At 47.8% G+C, this 23800-nt stretch overlaps 1 protein-coding gene across 4 annotated transcripts in view; it reads left to right on the top strand.

The window, feature by feature from the left end:
* Nucleotides 1-23800, top strand: part of LOC311123170 (U2 snRNP-associated SURP motif-containing protein-like) — a 42780-nt gene continuing 18980 nt past the window's right edge. For 2 of the 4 annotated variants that reach the window (XM_084197434.1, XM_084197433.1), the window contains exons 1-14: nucleotides 1-50; nucleotides 891-989; nucleotides 2763-2874; nucleotides 3102-3235; nucleotides 5111-5181; nucleotides 5271-5362; nucleotides 12117-12152; nucleotides 12251-12333; nucleotides 12504-12669; nucleotides 14240-14451; nucleotides 14941-14984; nucleotides 17578-17682; nucleotides 17817-17883; nucleotides 20122-20288. In XM_084197434.1, the coding sequence (XP_084053560.1) occupies nucleotides 6-50; nucleotides 891-989; nucleotides 2763-2874; nucleotides 3102-3235; nucleotides 5111-5181; nucleotides 5271-5362; nucleotides 12117-12152; nucleotides 12251-12333; nucleotides 12504-12669; nucleotides 14240-14451; nucleotides 14941-14984; nucleotides 17578-17682; nucleotides 17817-17883; nucleotides 20122-20288 (1433 nt within the window). In that variant the 5' untranslated portion in view covers nucleotides 1-5. The remainder of the gene's footprint in view (nucleotides 51-890; nucleotides 990-2762; nucleotides 2875-3101; nucleotides 3236-5110; nucleotides 5182-5270; nucleotides 5363-12116; nucleotides 12153-12250; nucleotides 12334-12503; nucleotides 12670-14239; nucleotides 14452-14940; nucleotides 14985-17577; nucleotides 17683-17816; nucleotides 17884-20121; nucleotides 20289-23800) is intronic. The other 2 variants (XM_084197436.1, XM_084197435.1) reach the window with 1 other exon arrangement.

Raw genomic sequence — 23800 nt, 5'->3', positions numbered from 1 at the left:
CCAAGATGGCGGACCGAACGCCTGGTGGTTCGCAGAAAGCCAGCGCAAAGGTGAATCTTTTAATCGATATTTACTTGATGTATAGGCTATTAAACGCTATACGAACTGTTTATTGTACTTTGTGTGGTTATAAACGTTGTGCAGCGGTAGCCATACGTGTTCCTAATTATAAGGAGCATTTGTGTACGAAAAGACCAGGTAGTTAACTAACGCTAGCTAGCTAAAGGGCCTGATACACCAGTATTTTTCCTGTTTCAAACATTGGACTGATTTCACCAGGTGTTTACCTAGCTAACTGATTACTATGATAGGATTTGGCTCATTTAGCTAGTTGCTATGAGTTGGTGCTTGATTTTGGTTGTTGCACCAGCGTGGAGAATAAATAAACGGTAGCTAGCTAACGCTACCCTGCACTAGTCCTTTGCCTCTGTGAAGCTGTAGATGGACGAAAACGATCGGACCCGACGTATCCGTAGGCCTCCTGGCAGCCAGTGTTAACTAACTACTAGTGGTGCCAGCCAACTAAGTTAGTTAGCTAAGCTACTGACAAACTGTCAACATTTCGATCATTCCAATTCAACAACGCATCAATACTATCCACAGTATTAGTAAATTGCTAGTTGGCTATTAGCTAGATAGTTAGCAGCTAGCTAGCAACAACCTGTCACCTCACAAGTTAGCATAACCTCACCAGTTAGCATACTGTAAGGTAACTGCTTCACAACTTTGTCTGTCAGGTCAGCGTGTTAACTAATGCCTGGAAGAATATCAAGCAATCTCAAGGAAAATGCACAAATTAGTTAAAATATATATTAACTATTATTGTACTGTGACATGAGAGTGTATTCAACTCTTCAGCTAACTAAATTGTATTTTGTTTACATTTGTAGGCGCTTCTAGAGAGCAAGTTGAAGTCCTTCAGCATTGGCAAAACGGCCGTGTCCAAGAGGACCCTAAGCAAGAAGGAACAAGAGGAAATCAAAAAGAAGGTAAGACTAAATATAAGTGTTGAAAATGTATTTTATGTTACAAGTCACGCTCTCCGTAGCCGATGTGAGTAAGACTTTTAAGCAGGTCAACATTCACAAGGCCGCAGGGCCAGACGGATTACCAGGACGTGTACTCCGAGCATGCGCTGACCAACTGGCAAGTGTCATCACATTTTCAACATGTCCCCTGACTGAGTCTGTAATACCAACATGTTAGAAGCAGACCACCATAGTCCCTGTGCCCAAGAACATTAAGATAACCTGCCTAAATTACTACCGACCCGTAGCACTCACGTCTGTAGTCATGAAGTGCTTTGAAAGGCTGGTCATGGCTCACATCAACACCATTTTCCCAGAAACCCTAGACCCACTCCAATTTGCATACCACCCCAACAGATCCACAGATGATGCAATCTCTATTGCACTCCACACTGCCCTTTCCCACCTGGACAAGAGGAACACCTACGTGAAAATGCTATTCATTGACAGCTCAGCGTTCAACACCATAGTGCCTGACAACGACGAGACAGCCTATAGGGAGGAGGTCAGAAACCTGGCTGTGTGGTGCCAGGATAACAACCTCTCCCTCAACGTGATCAAGAGAAAGGAGATGATTGTGGACTACAGGAAAAAAAAGAGGACTGAGCAAGTCCCCGTTCTCATCGACGGGGCTGTAGTGGAACAGGTTGAGAGCTTAAATTTCCTTGGTGTCCACATCACCAACAAACTATCATGGTCCAAACACACCAAGACAGTCGTGAAGAGGGCCCGACAAAGCCTATTCCTCCTCAGGAGACTGAAAAGATTTGGCATGTGTCCTCAGATCCTCAAAAAGTTCTACAGCTGCACCATCGAGAGCATCCTGACTGGTTGCATCACCGCCTGGTATGGCAGCTGCTTGGCCTCCGACCGCAAGGCACTACAGAGGGTAGTGCGTACGGCCCAGTACATCACTGGGGCCAAGCTTCCTGCCATCCAGTACCTCTATACCAGGTGGTGTCAGAGGAAGGCCCTAAAAATTGTCAGACTCCAGTCACCCTAGTCATAGACTGTTCTCTCTGCTACCGCACAGCAAGCGGTATCGGAGCGCCAAGTCTATGTCCAAAAGGCTTCTTAACAGCTTCTACCCCCAAGCCATAAGACTCCTGAACAGCTAATCATGGCTACCCGGACTATTTGCATTGCCCCCCCCCAACCCCCACCCCCTCTTTTACGCTGCTGCTACTCTGTTTATTATCTATGCATAGTCACTTTAACTCTTCCCACATGTACATATTACCTCAATTACCTCGACTAACCGGTGCCCCCGCACATTCACTCTGTACCAGTACCCCCAGTATAGGTTACATTTTTCACTTACTATTTTTTCATTACCCATCTTATTTTTTTTACTGCATTGTTGGTTAAGGGCTTGTAAGTAAGCATTTCACTGTAAGGTCCACACCTGTTGTATTCGGCGCATGTGGCAAATAACATTTGATTTGAAGTTACAAGTTGTGGCCCACACAAGGGATCAAATTGAAATCGGGATATGCCCACATGTTTGTTTTGGGCAACATCCTAATTCACCTTGCATTTTGAATTAACTTGATCATTCCAAAGTGCGTGCATGTAGCTTCAGCTTTTTGTGTTTAACTTGGATTGTTGAATCGGTGTTGTGTTGATTAGAGCAAACGGTAGCAAAAGTTTTTGCAACAGAAATTAAAATACGTTTTTCTTATTGGACAAGTGCTCTGATGTTGTGAGAGATGTTGATGGTCTGGTCCTTGGCAGGAGGATGAGCGTGCAGCTGCAGAGATCTATGAAGAGTTCCTGGCTGCCTTCGAGGGAGGAGAGGGCAAGGTCAAGGCCTTCGTCCGGGGGGGCATTGCTAACGCAACTAAAGGTAAGAAGAACCAACTCAACCTTCACAAATCGCACAAAACTATCAGGGATATTTTTTAGCTAAATACTAAATGTGTAGATATGTTGTTTAGTAGGGTTGGGCAGTCAAATTACCAATTTCCATTGTCTCTGTGTAATGGATAAATACAGTTGTAAACTATTGTATTGTACATTGTAGTAAGAAACTAGACTAACTTGTGTTGACGTACTGAATGTTTCTTCCTACAGAGGAGGCTGCTTCTGATGACAAGAAGGGCAAGCTGTATAAACCCAAGTCACGCTTCGAAACAACAGCAGCACCGAAAAGCAGCTTCCTGCCTTTGGAAACCCCTCCACAGTTTTTAACATTAGATAAAATACATGTATGTATCATTGCAATCAGCATTTACAGTGGGGGAAAAAAGTATTTAGTCAGCCACCAATTGTGCAAGTTCTCCCACTTAAAAAGATGAGAGAGGCCTGTAATTTTCATCATAGGTACACGTCAACTATCATAGGTACACATGGTCCTCTGTAGCTCAGCTGGTAGAGCACGGCGCTTGTAACGCTAAGGTAGTGGGTTCGATCCCCGGGACCACCCATACACAAAAAAAAATGTATGCACGCATGACTGTAAGTCGCTTTGGATAAAAGCGTCTGCTAAATGGCATATTATATTATTATAACTATGACAGACAAAATTAGATTTTTTTTCTCCAGAAAATCACATTGTAGGATTTTTAATGAATTCATTTGCAAATTATAGTATTTGGTCAATAACAAAAGTTTCTCAATACTTTGTTATATACCCTTTGTTGGCAATGACACAGGTCAAACGTTTTCTGTAAGTCTTCACAAGGTTTTCACACACTGTTGCTGGTATTTTGGCCCATTCCTCCATGCAGATCTCCTCTAGAGCAGTGATGTTTTGGGGCTGTTGCTGGGCAACACAGACTTTCAACTCCCTCTAAAGATTTTCTATGGGGTTGAGATCTGGAGACTGGCTAGGCCACTCCAGGACCTTGAAATGCTTCTTAAGAAGCCACTCCTTCGTTGCCCGGGTGGTGTGTTTGGGATCATTGTCATGCTGAAAGACCCAGCCACGTTTCATCTTCAATGCCCTTGCTGATGGAAGGAGGTTTTCACTCAAAATCTCACGATACATGGCCCCATTCATTCTTTCCTTTACACGGATCAGTCGTCCTGGTCCCTTTGCAGAAAAACACCCCCAAAGCATGATGTTTCCACCCCCATGCTTCACAGTAGGTATGGTGTTCTTTGGATGCAACTCAGCATTCTTTGTCCTCCAAACACGACGAGTTGAGTTTTTACCAAAAAGTTCTATTTTGGTTTCATCTGACCATATGACATTCTCCCAATCCTCTTCTGGATCATCCAAATGCACTCTAGCAAACTTCAGACGGGCCTGGACATGTACTGGCTTAAGCAGGGGGACACGTCTGGCACTGCAGGATTTGAGTCCCTGGCGGCGTAGTGTGTTACTGATGGTAGGCTTTGTTACTTTGGTCCCAGCTCTCTGCAGGTCATTCACTAGGTCCCCCCGTGTGGTTCTGGGATTTTTGCTCACCGTTCTTGTGATCATTTTGACCCCACGGGGTGAGATCTTGCGTGGAGCCCCAGATCGAGGGAGATTATCAGTGGTCTTGTATGTCTTCCATTTCCTAATAATTGCTCCCACAGTTGATTTCTTCAAACCAAGCTGCTTACCTATTGCAGATTCAGTCTTCCCAGCCTGGTGCAGGTCTACAATTTTGTTTCTGGTGTCCTTTGACAGCTCTTTGGTCTTGGCCATAGTGGAGTTTGGAGTGTGACTGTTTGAGGTTGTGGACAGGTGTCTTTTATACTGATAACAAGTTCAAACAGGTGCCATTAATACAGGTAACGAGTGGAGGACAGAGGAGCCTCTTAAAGAAGAAGTTACAGGTCTGTGAGAGCCAGAAATCTTGCTTGTTTGTAGGTGACCAAATACTTATTTTCCACCATAATTTGCAAATAAATTCATTAAAAATCCTACAATGTGATTTTCTGTTTTTTTTCTTTTTCTCAATTTGTCTGTCATAGTTGACGTGTACCTATGATGAAAATTACAGGCCTCTCTTATCTTTTTAAGTGGGAGAACATGCACAATTGGTGGCTGACTAAATACTTTTTTTTCCCCCACTGTATTTGACTGCTGTTAAACTAATCTAATAGGTAGTCCTTTTACTGGACTAATATATTTTTTAACTTCCTTTCAGACACTGAAGAAAACAACTGAAAAGGGGAAGAAGAAGAGTAACCTAGAGCTGTTTAAGGAAGAACTGAAACAGTAAGCGATTTCACATCCCTCATCTGTTGCTCCATGGACTTGTCGATTGCCCTGGATTGCATGACATCTTCTCTGTCCGTCTCTCCCAGAATACAGGAGGAGAGGGATGAGAGGCACAAGATCAAAGGCAGAGTCAGTCGATTCGAACCTCTCTCTGGGACGGAGGGAAAACGCTCCTCAAGTAAGTGTCTGCTGTATAACTACTGACCGGGTGAGGTTAGGCTGGAGTCTGTTTCAATGGTCGAACAAAGCATGTCAGTTAAGATTTCAGGCTAGGAAACCGCTAGACTATCTAAAATACATACAGTGGGGAGAACAAGTATTTGATACACTGGCAATTTTGCAGGTTTTCCTACTTACAAAGCATGTAGAGGTCTGTAATTTTTATCATAGGTACACTTCAACTGTGAGAGACGGAATCTAAAACAAAAATCCAGAAAATCACATTGTATGATTTTTAAGTAATTAATTTGCATTTTATTGCATGACATAAGTATTTGATCACCTACCAACCAGTAAGAATTCCGGCTCTCACAGAGCTGTTAGTTTTTCTTTAAGAAGCCCTCCTGTTCTCCACTCAGTACCTGTATTAACTGCACCTGTTTGAACTCGTTACCTGTATAAAAGACACCTGTCCACACACTCAATCAAACAGACTCCAACCTCTCCACAATGGCCAAGACCAGAGAGCTGTGTAAGACATCAGGGATAAAATTGTAGACCTGCACAAGGCTGGGATGGGCTACAGGACAATAAGCAAGCAGCTTGGTGAGAAAACAACAACTGTTGGCGCAATTATTAGAAAATGGAAGAAGTTCAAGATGACGGTCAATCACCCTCGGTCTGAAGCGCCATGAAAGATCTCACCTCGTGGGGCATCAATGATCATGAGGAAGGTGAGGGATCAGCCCAGAACTACACGGCAGGACCTGGTCAATGACCTGAAGAGAGCTGGGACCACAGTCTCAAAGAAAACCATTAGTAACACACTATGCCGTCATGGATTAAAATCCTGCAGCGCATGCAAGGTCCCCCTGCTCAAGCCAGCGCATGTCCAGGCCCGTCTGAAGTTTGCCAATGACCATCTGGATGATCCAGAGGAGGAATGGGAGAAGGTAATGTGGTCTGATGAGACAACAATAGAGCTTTTTGGTCTAAACTCCACTCGCCGTGTTTGGAGGAAGAAGAAGGATGAGTACAACCCCAAGAACACCATCCCAACCGTGAAGCATGGAGATGGAAACATTATTCTTTGGGGATGCTTTTCTGCAAAGGGGACAGGACGACTGCACCGTATTGAGGGGAGGATGGATGGGGCCATGTATCGCGAGATCTTGGCCAACAACCTCCTTCCCTCAGTAAGAGCATTGAAGATGGGTTGTGGCTGGGTCTTCCAGCATGACAACGCCCCGAAACACACAGCCAGGGCAACTAAGGAGTGGCTACGTAAGAAGCACCTCAAGGTCCTGGAGTGGCCTAGCCAGTCTCCAGACCTGAACCCAATAGAAAATCTTTGGAGGGAGCTGAAAGTCCGTATTGCCCAGCGACAGCCCCGAAACCTGAAGGATCTGGAGAAGGTCTGTATGGAGGAGTGGGCCAAAATCCCTGCTGCAGTGTGTGCAAACCTGGTCAAGACCTACAGGAAACGTATGATCTCTGTAATTGCAAACAAAGGTTTCTGTACCAAATATTAAGTTCTGCTTTTCTGATGTATCAAATACTTATGTCATGCAATAAAATGCAAATTACTTAAAAATCATACAATGTGGTTTTCTGGATTTTTGTTTTAGATTCCGTCTCTCACAGTTGAAGTGTACCTATGATAACAATTACAGACCTCTACATGCTTTGTAAGTAGGAAAACCTGCAAAATCGGCAGTGTATCAAATACTTGTTCTCCCCACTGTAAAGGCTCTTGGATCATACTGACTACCCCCCTCCTCATACTGACTACATCCACCACCCCGCATACTGACTGCCTTCAACCCCCCCCCTAATACTGACTGCCTTCAAACCCCCCCTCATACTGACTGCCTTCAACCCCCCCCCCCCCCTAATACTGACTGCCTCCAACCTCTTCCTCATACTGACTGTCTCCAACCCCCCCTCATACTGACTGCCTGCAAACCCCCCCTCATACTGACTGCCTCCAACTCCCCCCCCGCTCACACTGATTGCCTCCAACCCCCCCGCTCATGCTGACTACCTCCAACCCCCCCGCTCATGCTGACTACCTCCAACACCCCCATACTGACTGCCTCCATGCCCTCATACTGACTGCCTCCACCCCCCTCATACTGACTGCCTCCACCCCCTCATAATGACTGCCTTCAACCCTCCCACCCCCTCTCATACTCACTGCCTCCAACCCCCCCTCCTCATACTGACTGCCTCCAACCCCCTCCCGCTTCATACTGTCTGCCTCTGATCCCCCCTTCTTACTGACTGTCTCCGACCCCCCCCACCACCCTCTTACTGACTGCCCCCACCCCCCTCATACTGACTGCCTCAAACCCCACACACTAACTGCCTTCAATCCCCCCCTTATACTGACTGCCTCCAACCCCCCCACACTGACTGCCTCCAACCCCCCCACACTGACTGCCTCCAACCCCCCCACACTGACTGCCTCCAACCCCCCCACACTGACTGCCTCCAACCCCCCCACACTGACTGCCTCCAACCCCCCCACACTGACTGCCTCCAACCCCCCCACCCCACATACTGACTGCCTTCAATCCCCCCTCATACTGACATGCCTCAAACCCCCCCTCTCATACTGACTGCCTCAAACCCCCCCTCTCATACTGACTGCCTCCAACCCTCTCCCCTCTCATACTGACTGCCTCCAACCCCCCCTCTCATACTGACTGACTCAACCCCCCCATACTGACTACCTCCAACCCTCTCCCCTCTCATACTGACTGCCTCCAACCCCCCCCTCTCATACTGACTGTCTCAAACCCCCCATACTGACTGCCTTCAATCCCCCCCATACTGACTGCCTCAAACCCCCCCTCTCATACTGACTGCCTTAAATCCCCCCTCATACTGACTGCCTCCAACCCTCTCCCCTCTCATACTGACTACCTCCAACCCTCTCCCCTCTCATACTGACTGCCTCAACCCCCCCCTCATACTGACTGCCTCAAACCCCCGATACTGACTGCCTTCAATCCCCCCCTCATACTGACTGCCTGCCAACCCCCCATACTGACTGCCTCCAACTCCCCCTATACTGACTACCTCCAACTCCCCCTATACTGACTGCCTCCAACCCATACTGACTGCTTCCACGCCCTCACACTGACTGCTTCCACCCCCTCATACTGACTGCCTCCAACCCCCTCGACCCCCATACTGACTTCCTCCAACCCCCTTCATCCCCCTCATATTGACTGCCTGCAAACCCCCCCTCCTCATACTGACTGCCTCCAACCCCCCTCTCATACTGACTGCCTCCAACCCCCCTCTCATACTGACTACCTCCAACCCTCTCCCCTCTCGTGCTGACTGCCTCAACCCCCCCCTCATACTGACTGCCTCCAACTCCCCCCATACTGATTGCCTCCAACCCCTCCATACTGATTGCCTCCAACCCCCCCATACTGACTGCCTCCAACCCCCCCATACTGATTGCCTCCAACCCCTCCATACTGATTGCCTCCAACCCCCCCATACTGACTGCCTCCACCCCCATTCACACCAACTGCCTCCAAGCCCCCCCATGCTGACTGTCTCCAAGCCCCCCCATGCTGACTACCTCCAACCCCTCCTCATACTGACTGCCTCCACACCCTCATACTGACTGCATCCAACCCCCTCATACTGACTGCCTCCACCCCCCTTCACATTGACTGCCTCCAAGCCCCCCCATACTGACTGCCTGCAAACCCCCCCTCATACTGACTGCCTCCAACCCCCCTCATACTGACTGCCTTCATCCCCCATACTGATTGCCTCCACCCCCCTCCTCCTGACTGCCTCCAACCTTCTCCCCCCATACTGACTGCCTCAACCCCCTCCATCCCACCATACTGACTGCCTCCAACCCCCTCCACCCCACCATACTGACTGCCTCAACCCCCTCCACCCCTCATACTGATTGCCTCCAACCCCCTCATACTGATTGCCTCCAACCCCCCATACTGACTACCTCCAACCCCCCCTCCTCATATTTACTGCCTCCAACCCCCCCTCTTCACACTGACTGCCTCCAACCCCCTCCTAATACTGACTGCCTCAACCTCCCCCATCCTCATACTGACTGCCTCCAACCTCCCCCATACTGACTACCTCCACCCCCCATACTGACTGCCTCCAACCCCCTCCACCCCCCATACTGACTTCCTCCAACCCTCCCACCCCCTCATACTGACTGCCTCCACCCCCCTCATACTGACTGCCTCCAACCCTCCACCCCCCTCATACTGACTGCCTCCACCCCCCTCATACTGACTGCCTCCACCCCCCCACCCCCTCATACTGACTGCCTCCACCCCCCCACCCCCCTCATACTGACTGTCTCCAACCCCCCCTCATACTGACTACCCTCACCCCCCTCATACTGACTACCTTCTCCCCCCATACTGACTGCCTCAACCCCCTCCACCCCACCATACTGACTGCCTCAACCCCCTCCACCCCTCATACTGATTGCCTCCAACCCCCTCATACTGATTGCCTCCAACCCCCCATACTGACTACCTCCAACCCCCCCTCCTCATATTTACTGCCTCCAACCCCCCCTCTTCACACTGACTGCCTCCAACCCCCTCCTAATACTGACTGCCTCAACCTCCCCCATCCTCATACTGACTGCCTCCAACCTCCCCCATACTGACTACCTCCACCCCCCATACTGACTGCCTCCAACCCCCTCCACCCCCCATACTGACTTCCTCCAACCCTCCACCCCCCTCATACTGACTGCCTCCACCCCCCTCATACTGACTGCCTCCACCCCCCCACCCCCTCATACTGACTGCCTCCACCCCCCCACCCCCCTCATACTGACTGCCTCCAACCTCCCCCATACTGACTACCTCCACCCCCCATACTGACTGCCTCCAACCCCCTCCACCCCCCATACTGACTTCCTCCAACCCTCCACCCCCCTCATACTGACTGCCTCCACCCCCCTCATACTGACTGCCTCCACCCCCCCACCCCCTCATACTGACTGCCTCCACCCCCCCACCCCCCTCATACTGACTGCCTCCAACCTCCCCCATACTGACTACCTCCACCCCCCATACTGACTGCCTCCAACCCCCTCCACCCCCCATACTGACTTCCTCCAACCCTCCACCCCCCTCATACTGACTGCCTCTACCCCCCTCATACTGACTGCCTCCACCCCCCCACCCCCTCATACTGACTGCCTCCACCCCCCCCCCTCTCTCATACTGACTGCCTCCACCCCCCCACCCCCCTCATACTGACTGCCTCCACCCCCCCACCCCCTCATACTGACTGCCTCCACCCCCCCACCCCCCTCATACTGACTGCCTCCAACCCTCCACCCCCTCATACTGACTGCCTCCACCCCCCTCATACTGACTGCCTCCACCCCCACACCCCCTCATACTGACTGCCTCCACCCCCCCACCCCCCTCATACTGACTGTCTCCAACCCCCCCTCATACTGACTACCCTCACCCCCTCATACTGACTACCTTCTCCCCCCATACTGACTGCCTCAACCCCCTCCACCCCCCTCATACTGACTGCCTCCACCCCCCTCATACTGACTGCCTCCACCCCCCCACCCCCTCATACTGACTGCCTCCACCCCCCCACCCCCCTCATACTGACTGTCTCCAACCCCCCCTCATACTGACTACCCTCACCCCCCTCATACTGACTACCTTCTCCCCCCATACTGACTGCCTCAACCCCCTCCACCCCACCATACTGACTGCCTCAACCCCCTCCACCCCTCATACTGATTGCCTCCAACCCCCTCATACTGATTGCCTCCAACCCCCCATACTGACTACCTCCAACCCCCCTCCTCATATTTACTGCCTCCAACCCCCCCTCTTCACACTGACTGCCTCCAACCCCCTCCTAATACTGACTGCCTCAACCTCCCCCATCCTCATACTGACTGCCTCCAACCTCCCCCATACTGACTACCTCCACCCCCCATACTGACTGCCTCCAACCCCCTCCACCCCCCATACTGACTTCCTCCAACCCTCCACCCCCCTCATACTGACTGCCTCCACCCCCCTCATACTGACTGCCTCCACCCCCCCACCCCCTCATACTGACTGCCTCCACCCCCCCACCCCCCTCATACTGACTGCCTCCAACCTCCCCCATACTGACTACCTCCACCCCCCATACTGACTGCCTCCAACCCCCTCCACCCCCCATACTGACTTCCTCCAACCCTCCACCCCCCTCATACTGACTGCCTCCACCCCCCTCATACTGACTGCCTCCACCCCCCCACCCCTTCATACTGACTGCCTCCACCCCCCCACCCCCCTCATACTGACTGCCTCCAACCCCCTCCACCCCCCATACTGACTGCCTCCAACCCCCTCCACCCCCCATACTGACTTCCTCCAACCCTCCACCCCCCTCATACTGACTGCCTCTACCCCCCTCATACTGACTGCCTCCACCCCCCCACCCCCTCATACTGACTGCCTCCACCCCCCCCCCCTCTCTCATACTGACTGCCTCCACCCCCCCACCCCCCTCATACTGACTGCCTCCACCCCCCTCATACTGACTGCCCCCCCCCCCCCTCCCCCCCCCCTCTCATACGGACTGCCTCCACCCCCCCCCCCCCCCCCCCCCCCCCCTCATACTGACTGCCCCCCCCCCCCCCCTCTCTCTCATACTGACTGCCTCCAACCTCCACCCCACTTCCACTTAGCTGGGAAACAACATTTATCCTGCTTCTCTGCTTTTTTTAGTGGATGGTTCTTCAAGAAGAAACCGTCCTTCCAGTGGTAATTTGATAACTTAATACAGTGGCTTGCTTTTAATATCTACGTGTCACTAAGTTGATATAATATAGAAAGGCTTAGCTGCTCTGCTCTCTCTGCAGTTCTGGACGACTCTGCACCTGGTTCCCATGACGTCGGAGACCCCTCTACGACTAACTTATATCTCGGAAACATCAACCCACAGGTAAACCTTTTTATGGTTTATAAATGGCTTATAAATGTGTTTATATGCCTAATTGCCTATATTAGTAACTGAAATGCTGCTAATATATTGTATTACTGAGGATATCCCAATGTAAAATGACACCAATAACAAAAAGTTCCTCCCTCTCTGTTGTTGTGGTTGCTGTGTAGATGAACGAGGAGATGCTGTGTCAGGAGTTTGGACGCTATGGTCCTCTGGCCAGCGTGAAGATCATGTGGCCGCGGACAGATGAGGAGAGGGCCAGGGAGAGGAACTGTGGCTTTGTGGCCTTCATGAACCGGAGGGATGCGGAGAGAGCTCTGAAGAACCTCAACGGTATTAAAGCCTTAGTTATCATCACAACTGTCACGATGCAACTTCACTTACATTACATGACTTGTTCAAGGCCAGAATGGCAGGAGATATGATACATGGGATCAGCAGCCTTCCATGGTCAATACCAGTGATAATAATAATGGTTATTTTGTGAAGTGGTTCCTTGCATCATACAACCTTTTTGGCACATGGTGTTCCAGACCATTTTTTATTTTGAGCTTTTGGACAAGTAAAAAAATCTGTCATACTCTGTCCAATACTAGCCTAATTGACAGAGTGAAAAGAAGGACGCCTTTACAGAATAAAACATATTCCAAAACAAGCATCCTGTTTGCAACAGGGCACTTAAGTAATACTGCAAAAAATGTGGCAAAGAAATTAACTTTTTGTCCTGAATACAAAGCGTTATGTTTGGGCAAATCCAACACAACACATCACTGAGTACCTCTCTTCAGTGGTGGCTGCATCATGTTATGGGTGTGCTTGTCATCGGCAAGCACTTGGGAGTTTTTTAGGATAAAAAGAAATGGAATACAGCTAGGCACAGGCAAAATCCTTGAGGAAAACCTGGTTGTCTGCTTTGTCAACAAACACTGCGAGACGAATTCACCTTTCAGCAGGACAATAACATAAATCACAAGGCCAAATCTACACTGGAGTCGCTAACAAGATGACATTGAATGTTCTTGAGTGGCCTAGTTTATAGTTTTACATTTTAGTCATTTAGCAGACACTCTTATCCAGAGCGACTTACAGTTAGTGAGTGCATACATAAAAATAACAAAAATCATACTGGCCCCCCGTGGGAATCGAACCCACAACCCTGGCTTTGCTAGCGCCATGCTCTACCAACTGAGCTACAGGGGACTACTTTTGACTTAAATCGGCTTGAAAATCTATGGCAAGACTTGAAAATGGCAGTCTAGCAATGATCAACAACCAACTTGACAGAGCTTGAAGAATTTTAAAAAATAATGGGCAAATATTGAACTATCCAGATGTGCAAAGCTCTTAGAAACTTACCCCAAAAGACTCACAGCTGTAATCATTGTTTCTAACATGTATTGACTCAGGGGCTTGAATACTTAACTAATCAAGATATATTAGTGTTTTTTATTTTTCATACATTTTTATAAATGTTCGACATTTTCTTCCACTTGACATTAGACTATTATTTTGTGTAGATCGACGACAAAAATTACAATTAAATCAATTTTAATACAACTTAGTTTCAAAATAAATTGTGGGAAAAGTCAAGCGGTGTGAATACTTAGTGAAGGGACTGAAAGGGGTCATTCATCAATAATGTACCCCACAGAACGGCCTGTAGAAGGTAGACACAACATCATTGGTTATAGAAATGCAAAACAGAATAACAATGGTTATTTCCCCCCCCAATTTGTATTTGTTAACATCAACACGACCATGACATATTGGCATTCCTAGCACATTGAAAAGAGCAGCTGCTTCAGTAGAATTGGTAGTAAGATCAGATAGACCGTGATTTTGATAGAAGACAAATAGGCTACTAGTGTTGTTTTTTTAAGATACTGTTTTGTACTGCTTCCAGGGAAGATGATCATGAACTTTGAGATGAAGCTGGGCTGGGGTAAAGGTGTGCCCATCCCACCTCACCCCATCTACATCCCCCCATCCATGGTGGAGAACACCCTCCCTCCGCCCCCCTCCGGCCTGCCCTTCAACGCACAGCCCAGCGAGAGGCTGAAGAACCCCAACGCCGCCCTGCTCCCTCCGCCAAAGAACAAGGAGGAATTCGACAAGGTAACTCACCGTGTCATGTCTGGGATGTTGCTGTATGCTGTATTAGGCCTGTTGAACCAGTATTTTAAACTATTTTGTTAGCCACAGGCCTACTTAGGCTATTGGGCAGGTAGTGACATTTTTGGTCATATCTTCTACTAGTCATGGGTTTATTCCGTTTAAAAAAAATGTCTACATTTATTGAGGCAAGATTTTGCATTGCCGTTTTCCCTAGCTGGGTTAGAGGAAAATAATTTAGGATGACAGTACAGGAACAATGGCTATATAGAGAGGTGTGTTATTTAGGCTAAATAAAGAAGCAATGGTAAGTTGTGTGGGAATTTAAGAACTGTATACATTTGACCTTTAGTAAAACTGACAGCAGTAAAGGAAAGTTGTTTTTCATATGATGCAGTTTATAATGCATTTTTATATTATATTTTTCACCTGTTGCCTTTTAATAATACTCACATATTCTATGTTTATTATCTGATGTGACTTCATATACAGACTCTGTCCCAAGCCACAGTCAAAGTGGTTATCCCAACAGAAAGGTACACGTTTTTCTTTTTTAAATTGGTGTAAAAACGTAGAAAAACGACCCATAATGAATAAACCCACATTTTAAAAGATTGATCAATTAGATCTCTGCACGCTACGGGGGGGTTGTTCAGTATGGGTGAGCAATGGTTGAGGCAAGCACACGTAGGCTTATGACCCCATCGGGTTTAATGCTAGCAGACGTAAGCCCCATCAGGTTTAAAGCTAGCATACGTAGCGTTATAGCCCCTTCAGGATTAATCCTAGCATACGTAGCCTTATAGCCCCATCAAGTTTAATGCTAGCAGACTTAGCCTTATAGCCCCATCAGGTTTAATGCTAGCAGACTTAGCCTTATAGCCCCATCATGTTTAATGCTAGCAGACTTATTAGCCTTATAGCCCCATCATGTTTAATGCTAGCAGACTTAGCCTTATAGCCCCATCATGTTTAATGCTAGCAGACTTAGCCTTATAGCCCCATCATGTTTAATGCTAGCAGACTTAGCCTTATAGCCCCATCATGTTTAATGCTAGCAGACTTAGCCTTATAGCCCCATCATGTTTAATGCTAGCAGACTTAGCCTTATAGCCCCATCATGTTTAATGCTAGCAGACTTAGCCTTATAGCCCCATCAGGTTTAATGCTAGCAGATGGAGTAGCCTTATAGCCCCATCAGGTTTAATGCTAGCAGATGGAGTAGCCTTATAGCCCCATCAGGTTTTATGCTAGCAGACTTAGCCTTATAGCCCCATCAGGTTTTATGCTAGCAGACATAGCCTTATAGCCCCATCAGGTTTAATGCTAGCAGACGGAGTAGCCTTATAGCCCCATCAGGTTTAATGCTAGCAGATGGAGTAGCCTTATAGCCCCATCAGGTTTAATGCTAGCAGATGGAGTAGCCTTATAGCCCCATCAGGTTTAATGCTAGCAGATGGAGTAGCCTTATAGCCCCATCAGGTTTAATGCTAGCAGATGGAGTAGCCTTATAGCCCCATCAGGTTTAATGCTAGCAGATGGAGTAGCCTTATAGCCCCATCAGGTTTAATGCTAGCAGATGGAGTAGCCTTATAGCCCCATCAGGTTTAATGCTAGCAGATGGAGTAGCCTTATAGCCCCATCAGGTTTAATGCTAGCAGATGGAGTAGCCTTATAGCCCCATCAGGTTTAATGCTAGCAGACTTAGCCTTATAGCCCCATCAGGTTTAATGCTAGTACACTACAATATACTCATTCCTACAGCACACCATTGGTTTACGTCCACCACACTGTCCATATGCTCTTCTCTTCACACATTTATCCAACTCACCCTGCAAACATCAATACAGTCCATGAACCACCATGCCATTACCCGTCTGATGGTATAGAGGTCATCAAAATCATTTTCACTACACCATATCACCACTCGCATGCATAGGCTAATAACATCTACGTTATGATGCTAGGTACATATTACACTCACTCACATGGCTTGCATACCATACCATTCTGGCAGTAGTTGGGTTCTTGCCCTCTGACTATTGCTCACTCCCACCGACACGCCCCCTTGGCCTCTGTCATCCAATCACGGGGTCAGCAACACCTGGCCCCAGCTCAGACATCCAATCCAAACCTCCCATTAGTCTCAGTGACCTTTTGACATTGGCCTTGGTGAGCAGAACAAGTTGAACTGTCTGCGGCAGCGAGGGACCTGAAAGCATCATGGGATGGATTGGGAAAGTATACAGAATTTTACCCACCATGCAGTGGTAGGATCAGCTCCAATACTATCTCGTCAATGTGATTTGTGTTGTCTACAAATTAAATGAAAGACATCCTTTGTTGTTTTGTTGGCCACTAATTTGTCCAACACGCACCATTTATTAGATCACTCTGAAATTCTCCGAAGGAGCTTAGGCCTAATTCACCCATTTACACATTGGTATTTATTGATACATCATTATGTAGTGATTCAAATGACCAATAGAGGGCCTTTTGTTATGTAGCCTATTTAGGCCAACAATCCTATACTGCTTTGGTTTTTCCAGTCAGCCAGTCAGTCAGTCAGCCAGCCAGCCAGTCAGGAGTTGAGGGTGGGTCTGACAGGCACTGTATTGGCTGATACTTCACTCAATAAAGAGTCACTCAAACCTCCCCATCACTTTTTTTATTATTATCCAGCTTCACTGTCCTCCCTTCCTTCTAGTCTTTACTGTGGGGAGATGGTAGTTAGCGTTGCCTGTTATCTTGATTTACAAAGACCCATGCACGCTTATGTAACTAGTAGAAGTAATAACTTCTGTTTGTTTTAGACCGCTGATGGCTCTTGAAATTGGTGTACGGTCTTATAATTTCAGAAATGCTAAAGGTCAACCATTTAGGAAGATGTTTCTTCCATTCTTACACGTGTAACATTTTCACACAGATTAGTTAATCTAGTCAAATGATACAATGTAAGAAATAGTTCCAAGTTGAATTGTCTAGTACATGTTTTGTGTTAGTGTAGGACAGAGGCTGTACTAGTTCTCACTAGCAGGCAGACAGACAGACAGACAGACAGGCTGGGCCTTAGGAGAAGAAGGGTCGACTGCTCTGAATCCATTTGTTTTAACTGTGTTTTTCTTCTAGGAATTTGCTCTCTCTCATCCACCGAATGATCGAGTTTGTGGTGCGTGAGGGCCCCATGTTTGAAGCCATGATCATGAATCGAGAGCTCAACAACACCATGTACCGGTATGTATGTGTGTGTGTGTGTGTGTGTGTGTGTGTCCTATGATAACCGTTTTGATTATGTAATGTCATGTACCATAATGTATTTGTTATACAACAAGTTGACTGTTTGTCATTACGTTGCCTCTGTTGGTCAGGTTTCTGTTTGAGAATCAGAGCCCAGCACACGTGTACTACCGCTGGAAACTCTACACCATACTGCAGGTCAGTATGTACCAGCCAATCATCTGGCATCAGCTCCGGCATCACATCCTCCCTTTCTGCCTTCTTCTTTAGCACCTCTGTTGTCTGTTCTCATGACTGGTAAAGGTGGAAAGTAGTTTACAGTGAGGGGGGGAAAAGTATTTGATCCCCTGCTGATTTTGTACGTTTGCCCACTGACAAAGAAATGAGGGAAAAAGGCAGTCCCGGTCGTCAAGGGCAACAGGACTGCAGGGTTGCGGCATGCTCAGAATGGCCTGGACTCGAACGGGGGGCGCAGTTTTGTAATGTACTTTATAATAACACCTATGTCTTTATCTTTTTATACGAGACCCAAACAAAAACAATGAACACATAGTCGGTAGTCCTTTGCTTATCGTGATACCTCTGCCAAAACTTAAAGAAAATAATTGCGTTGCTAAACCGTAAAATTACGTGTAATGTATATAGATTTGAATTGAGTTTTTTGTATGATTCAAGCTAAATATTTGTAAGTCGCTCTGGATAAGAGCGTCTGCTAAATGATGTAAATGGAATGATCAGTCTATAATTGTAATGGTAGGTTTATTTGAACAGTGAGAGACAGAATAACAAAACAAAAAATCCAGAAAAAACGCATGTAAAAAATGTTATAAATTGATTTGCATTTGAATGAGGGAAATAAGTATTTGACCCCTCTGCAAAACATGACTTAGTACTTGGTGGCAGAACCCTTGTTGGCAATCACAGAGGTCAGACGTTTCTTGTAGTTGGCCACCAGGTTTGCATACATCTCAGGAGGGATTTTGTCCCACTCCTCTATGCAGATCTTCTCCAAGTCATTACGGTTTCAAGGCTGACGTTTGGCAACTCGAACCTTCAGCTCCCTCCACAGATTTTCTATGGGATTAAGGTCTGGAGACTGGCTAGGCCACTCCAGGACCTTAATGTGCTTCTTGAGCCACTCCTTTGTTGCCTTGGCCGTGTGTTTTGGGTCATTGTCATGCTGGAATACCCATCCACGACCCATTTTCAATGCCCTGGCTGAGGGAAGGAGGTTCTCACCCAAGATTTGACGGTACATGGCCCCGTCCATCGTCCCTTTGATGCGGTGAAGTTGTCCTGTCCCCTTAGCAGAAAAACACCCCCAAAGCATAATTTTTTCACCTCCATGTTTTATGGTGGGGATGGTGTTCTTGGGGTCATAGGCAGCATTCCTCCTCCTCCAAACATGGCGAGTTGAGTTGATACCAAAGAGCTCCATTTTGGTCTCATCTGACCACAACAGATGTTCATTGGCAAACTTCAGACGGACCTGTATATGTGCTTTCTTGAGCAGGGGGACCTTGCGGGCGCTGCAGGATTTCAGTCCTTCACGGCGTAGTGTGTTACCAATTGTTTTCTTGGTGACTATGGACCCAGCTGCCTTGAGATCATTGACAAGATCCTCCCGTGTAGTTCTGGGCTGATTCCTCACTGTTCTCATGATCATTGCAACTCCACGAGGTGAGATCTTGCATGGAGCCCCAGGCCGAGGGAGATTGACAGTTCTTTTGTGTTTCTTCCATTTGCGAATAATCGCACCAACTGTTGTCACCTTCTCACCAAGCTGCTTGGCGATGGTCTTGTAGCCCATTCCAGCCTTGTGTAGGTCTACAATCTTGTCCCTGACATCCTTGGAGAGCACTTTGGTCTTGGCCATGGTGGAGAGTTTGGAATCTGATTGATTGATTGCTTCTGTGGACAGGTGTCTTTTATACAGGTAACAAGCTGAGATTAGGAGCACTCCCTTTAAGAGTGTGCTCCTAATCTCAGCTCGTTACCTGTTTAAAAGACACCTGGGAGCCAGAAATCTTTCTGATTGAGAGGGGGTCAAATACTTATTTCCCTCATTAAAATGCAAATTAGTTTATAACATTTTTGACATTTATTTTTCTGGATTGTTTTGTTGTTATTCTGTCTCTCACTGTTCAAATAAACCTACCATTAAAATTATAGACTGATCATTTCTTTTGTCAGTGGGCAAACGTACAAAATCAGCAGGGGATCAAATACTTTTTTCCCTCACTGTAGGTCAAACATGTCTGTTCTCTCATGACTGGTTAGGTGGAAAGCTGTATAGGTCAAACATGTCTGTTCTCTTTATATTGTCACATTGAAAAGGAGGAAGCAGAGGGATTGTTGAACATGTTACTGTTTGACACCCTGAGCAATGTCCTCATTGTGTAATCTAATGTGAATGATGTCCTAACCCCCCCACAGGGAGAAGTGCCAACAAAATGGCGGACGGACGAATTCCGCATGTTCAAGAACGGCTCGTTGTGGCACCCTCCTCCCCTCAACCCCTACCTTCACGGCAACTTTGAAGAGGGGAAGGAGCCAGATGAGGAAGAAGAGGAGCCTGGGAAGAAAGGCTGCTTAAAAGAAGAGTAGGTTCCCTGTTTATAATGTCATTAACATAATGGTATTCTCTAATGGTTACTGTCACCCTAATGTCGTTCAGACACTTCCGGCCAAATACGCAAAGAATCTGGTGGACCAACGAGTCAACCTTAGCCTTCGTTAGCCAACAAAGAAAGACCTGGAGAAACTCCAGGCGTATAGGCATTTGCTTAATCGGCTTAATCTACCAACCAATCATCTCCCACAACACCTTCCCCCTAACCCGCCCCCGTACTCAAGCACACCACAAGCACAGAGCCACGCCTTGCAGTCGTGTGATTCGCTCAAATTAAATGATGACAAATGCTTTATTCAGTAGGTCACTCCCACAGAATTCTATGGTCTCTCCCACTAAGGCGAACTTTGAATCCTTGATGTACCAGGCTTATATGTGCTTTGTGCAATAGCATGGGGACGAAGTTACTGTCACGTTAACACTCAAGACCCTGAGATAGACTAGTGTCCTGTCCAGGGGGTGTACTGGTACATCAAGCTGTCTCACTTTACAGAAACAGGAGATAGACTAGTGTCCTGTCCAGGGGGTGTACTGGTACATCAAGCTGTCTCACTTTACAGAAACAGGAGATAGACTAGTGTCCTGTCCAGGGGGTGTACTGGTACATCAAGCTACCTCACCTTACAGAAACAGGAGATAGACTAGTGTCCTGTCCAGGGGGTGTACTGGTACATCAAGCTGTCTCACACTACAGAAACAGGAGATAGACTAGTGTCCTGTCCAGGGGGTGTACTGGTACATCAAGCTGTCTCACTACAGAAACAGGAGATAGACTAGTGTCCTGTCCAGGGGGTGTACTGGTACATCAAGCTGTCTCATTACAGAAACAGGAGATAGACTAGTGTCCTGTCCAGGGGGTGTACTTGTACATCAAGCTGTCTCACTACAGAAACAGGAGATAGACTAGTGTCCTGTCCAGGGGGTGTACTGGTACATCAAGCTGTCTCACTACAGAAACAGGAGATAGGCTAGTGTCCTGTCCAGAGGGTGTACTGGTACATCAAGCTGTCTCACTACAGAAACAGGAGATAGGCTAGTGTCCTGTCCAGAGGGTGTACTGTACATCAAGCTGCCTCACCTTACAGAAACAGGAGATAGACTAGTGTCCTGTCCAGGGGGTGTACTGGTACATCAAGCTGTCTCACTACAGAAACAGGAGATAGGCTAGTGTCCTGTCCAGAGGGTGTACTGTACATCAAGCTGTCTCACTACAGAAACAGGAGATAGACTAGTGTCCTGTCCAGGGGGTGTACTGGTACATCAAGCTGTCTCACTACAGAAACAGGAGATAGGCTAGTGTCCTGTCCAGAGGGTGTACTGGTACATCAAGCTGTCTCACTACAGAAACAGGAGATAGACTAGTGTCCTGTCCAGGGGGTGTACTGGTACATCAAGCTGTCTCACTACAGAAACAGGAGATAGGCTAGTGTCCTGTCCAGAGGGTGTACTGTACATCAAGCTGCCTCACCTTACAGAAACAGGAGATAGACTAGTGTCCTGTCCAGGGGGTGTACTGGTACATCAAGCTGTCTCACTACAGAAACAGGAGATAGACTAGTGTCCTGTCCAGGGGGTGTACTGGTACATCAAGCTGTCTCACTACAGAAACAGGAGATAGACTAGTGTCCTGTCCAGGGGGTGTACTGGTACATCAAGCTGTCTCACTACAGAAACAGGAGATAGGCTAGTGTCCTGTCCAGAGGGTGTACTGGTACATCAAGCTGTCTCACTACAGAAACAGGAGATAGGCTAGTGTCCTGTCCAGAGGGTGTACTGTACATCAAGCTGCCTCACCTTACAGAAACAGGAGATAGACTAGTGTCCTGTCCAGGGGGTGTACTGGTACATCAAGCTGTCTCACTACAGAAACAGGAGATAGGCTAGTGTCCTGTCCAGAGGGTGTACTGTACATCAAGCTGTCTCACTACAGAAACAGGAGATAGACTAGTGTCCTGTCCAGGGGGTGTACTGGTACATCAAGCTGTCTCACTACAGAAACAGGAGATAGGCTAGTGTCCTGTCCAGAGGGTGTACTGGTACATCAAGCTGTCTCACTACAGAAACAGGAGATAGACTAGTGTCCTGTCCAGGGGGTGTACTGGTACATCAAGCTGTCTCACTACAGAAACAGGAGATAGGCTAGTGTCCTGTCCAGAGGGTGTACTGTACATCAAGCTGCCTCACCTTACAGAAACAGGAGATAGACTAGTGTCCTGTCCAGAGGGTGTACTGTACATCAAGCTGCCTCACCTTACAGAAACAGGAGATAGACTAGTGTCCTGTCCAGGGGGTGTACTGGTACATCAAGCTACCTCACTACAGAAACAGGAGATAGACTAGTGTCCTGTCCAGGGGGTGTACTGGTACATCAAGCTGTCTCACTACAGAAACAGGAGATAGGCTAGTGTCCTGTCCAGAGGGTGTACTGTACATCAAGCTGCCTCACCTTACAGAAAAAGGAGATAGACTAGTGTCCTGTCCAGAGGGTGTACTGGTACATCAAGCTGCCTCACCTTACAGAAACAGGAGATAGACTAGTGTCCTGTCCAGAGGGTGTACTGGTACATCAAGCTGCCTCACCTTACAGAAACAGGAGATAGACTAGTGTCCTGTCCAGGGGGTGTACTGGTACATCAAGCTGTCTCACTACAGAAACAGGAGATAGGCTAGTGTCCTGTCCAGAGGGTGTACTGTACATCAAGCTGCCTCACCTTACAGAAACAGGAGATAGACTAGTGTCCTGTCCAGAGGGTGTACTGTACATCAAGCTGCCTCACCTTACAGAAACAGGAGATAGACTAGTGTCCTGTCCAGGGGGTGTACTGGTACATCAAGCTACCTCACTACAGAAACAGGAGATAGACTAGTGTCCTGTCCAGGGGGTGTACTGGTACATCAAGCTGTCTCACTACAGAAACAGGAGATAGGCTAGTGTCCTGTCCAGAGGGTGTACTGTACATCAAGCTGCCTCACCTTACAGAAACAGGAGATAGACTAGTGTCCTGTCCAGAGGGTGTACTGGTACATCAAGCTGCCTCACCTTACAGAAACAGGAGATAGACTAGTGTCCTGTCCAGAGGGTGTACTGGTACATCAAGCTGCCTCACCTTACAGAAACAGGAGATAGACTAGTGTCCTGTCCAGAGGGTGTACTGTACATCAAGCTGCCTCACCTTACAGAAACAGGAGATAGACTAGTGTCCTGTCCAGGGGGTGTACTGGTACATCAAGCTGTCACACTACAGAAACAGGAGATAGACTAGTGTCCTGTCCAGGGGGTGTACTGGTACATCAAGCTGCCTCACTACAGAAACAGGAGATAGACTAGTGTCCTGTCCAGGGGGTGTACTGTACATCAAGCTGCCTCACCTTACAGAAACAGGAGATAGACTAGTGTCCTGTCCAGGGGGTGTACTGGTACATCAAGCTGTCTCACTACAGAAACAGGAGATAGGCTAGTGTCCTGTCCAGGGGGTGTACTGT

The sequence above is a fragment of the Coregonus lavaretus genome (assembly GCF_964263955.1).
Source record: "Coregonus lavaretus genome assembly, contig: HAP1_SCAFFOLD_187, whole genome shotgun sequence".
Classification (NCBI taxonomy): domain Eukaryota; kingdom Metazoa; phylum Chordata; class Actinopteri; order Salmoniformes; family Salmonidae; genus Coregonus; species Coregonus lavaretus.
Note: the sequence above shows the minus strand (reverse complement) of the source record. Positions and strands in the feature narration are given on the sequence as shown.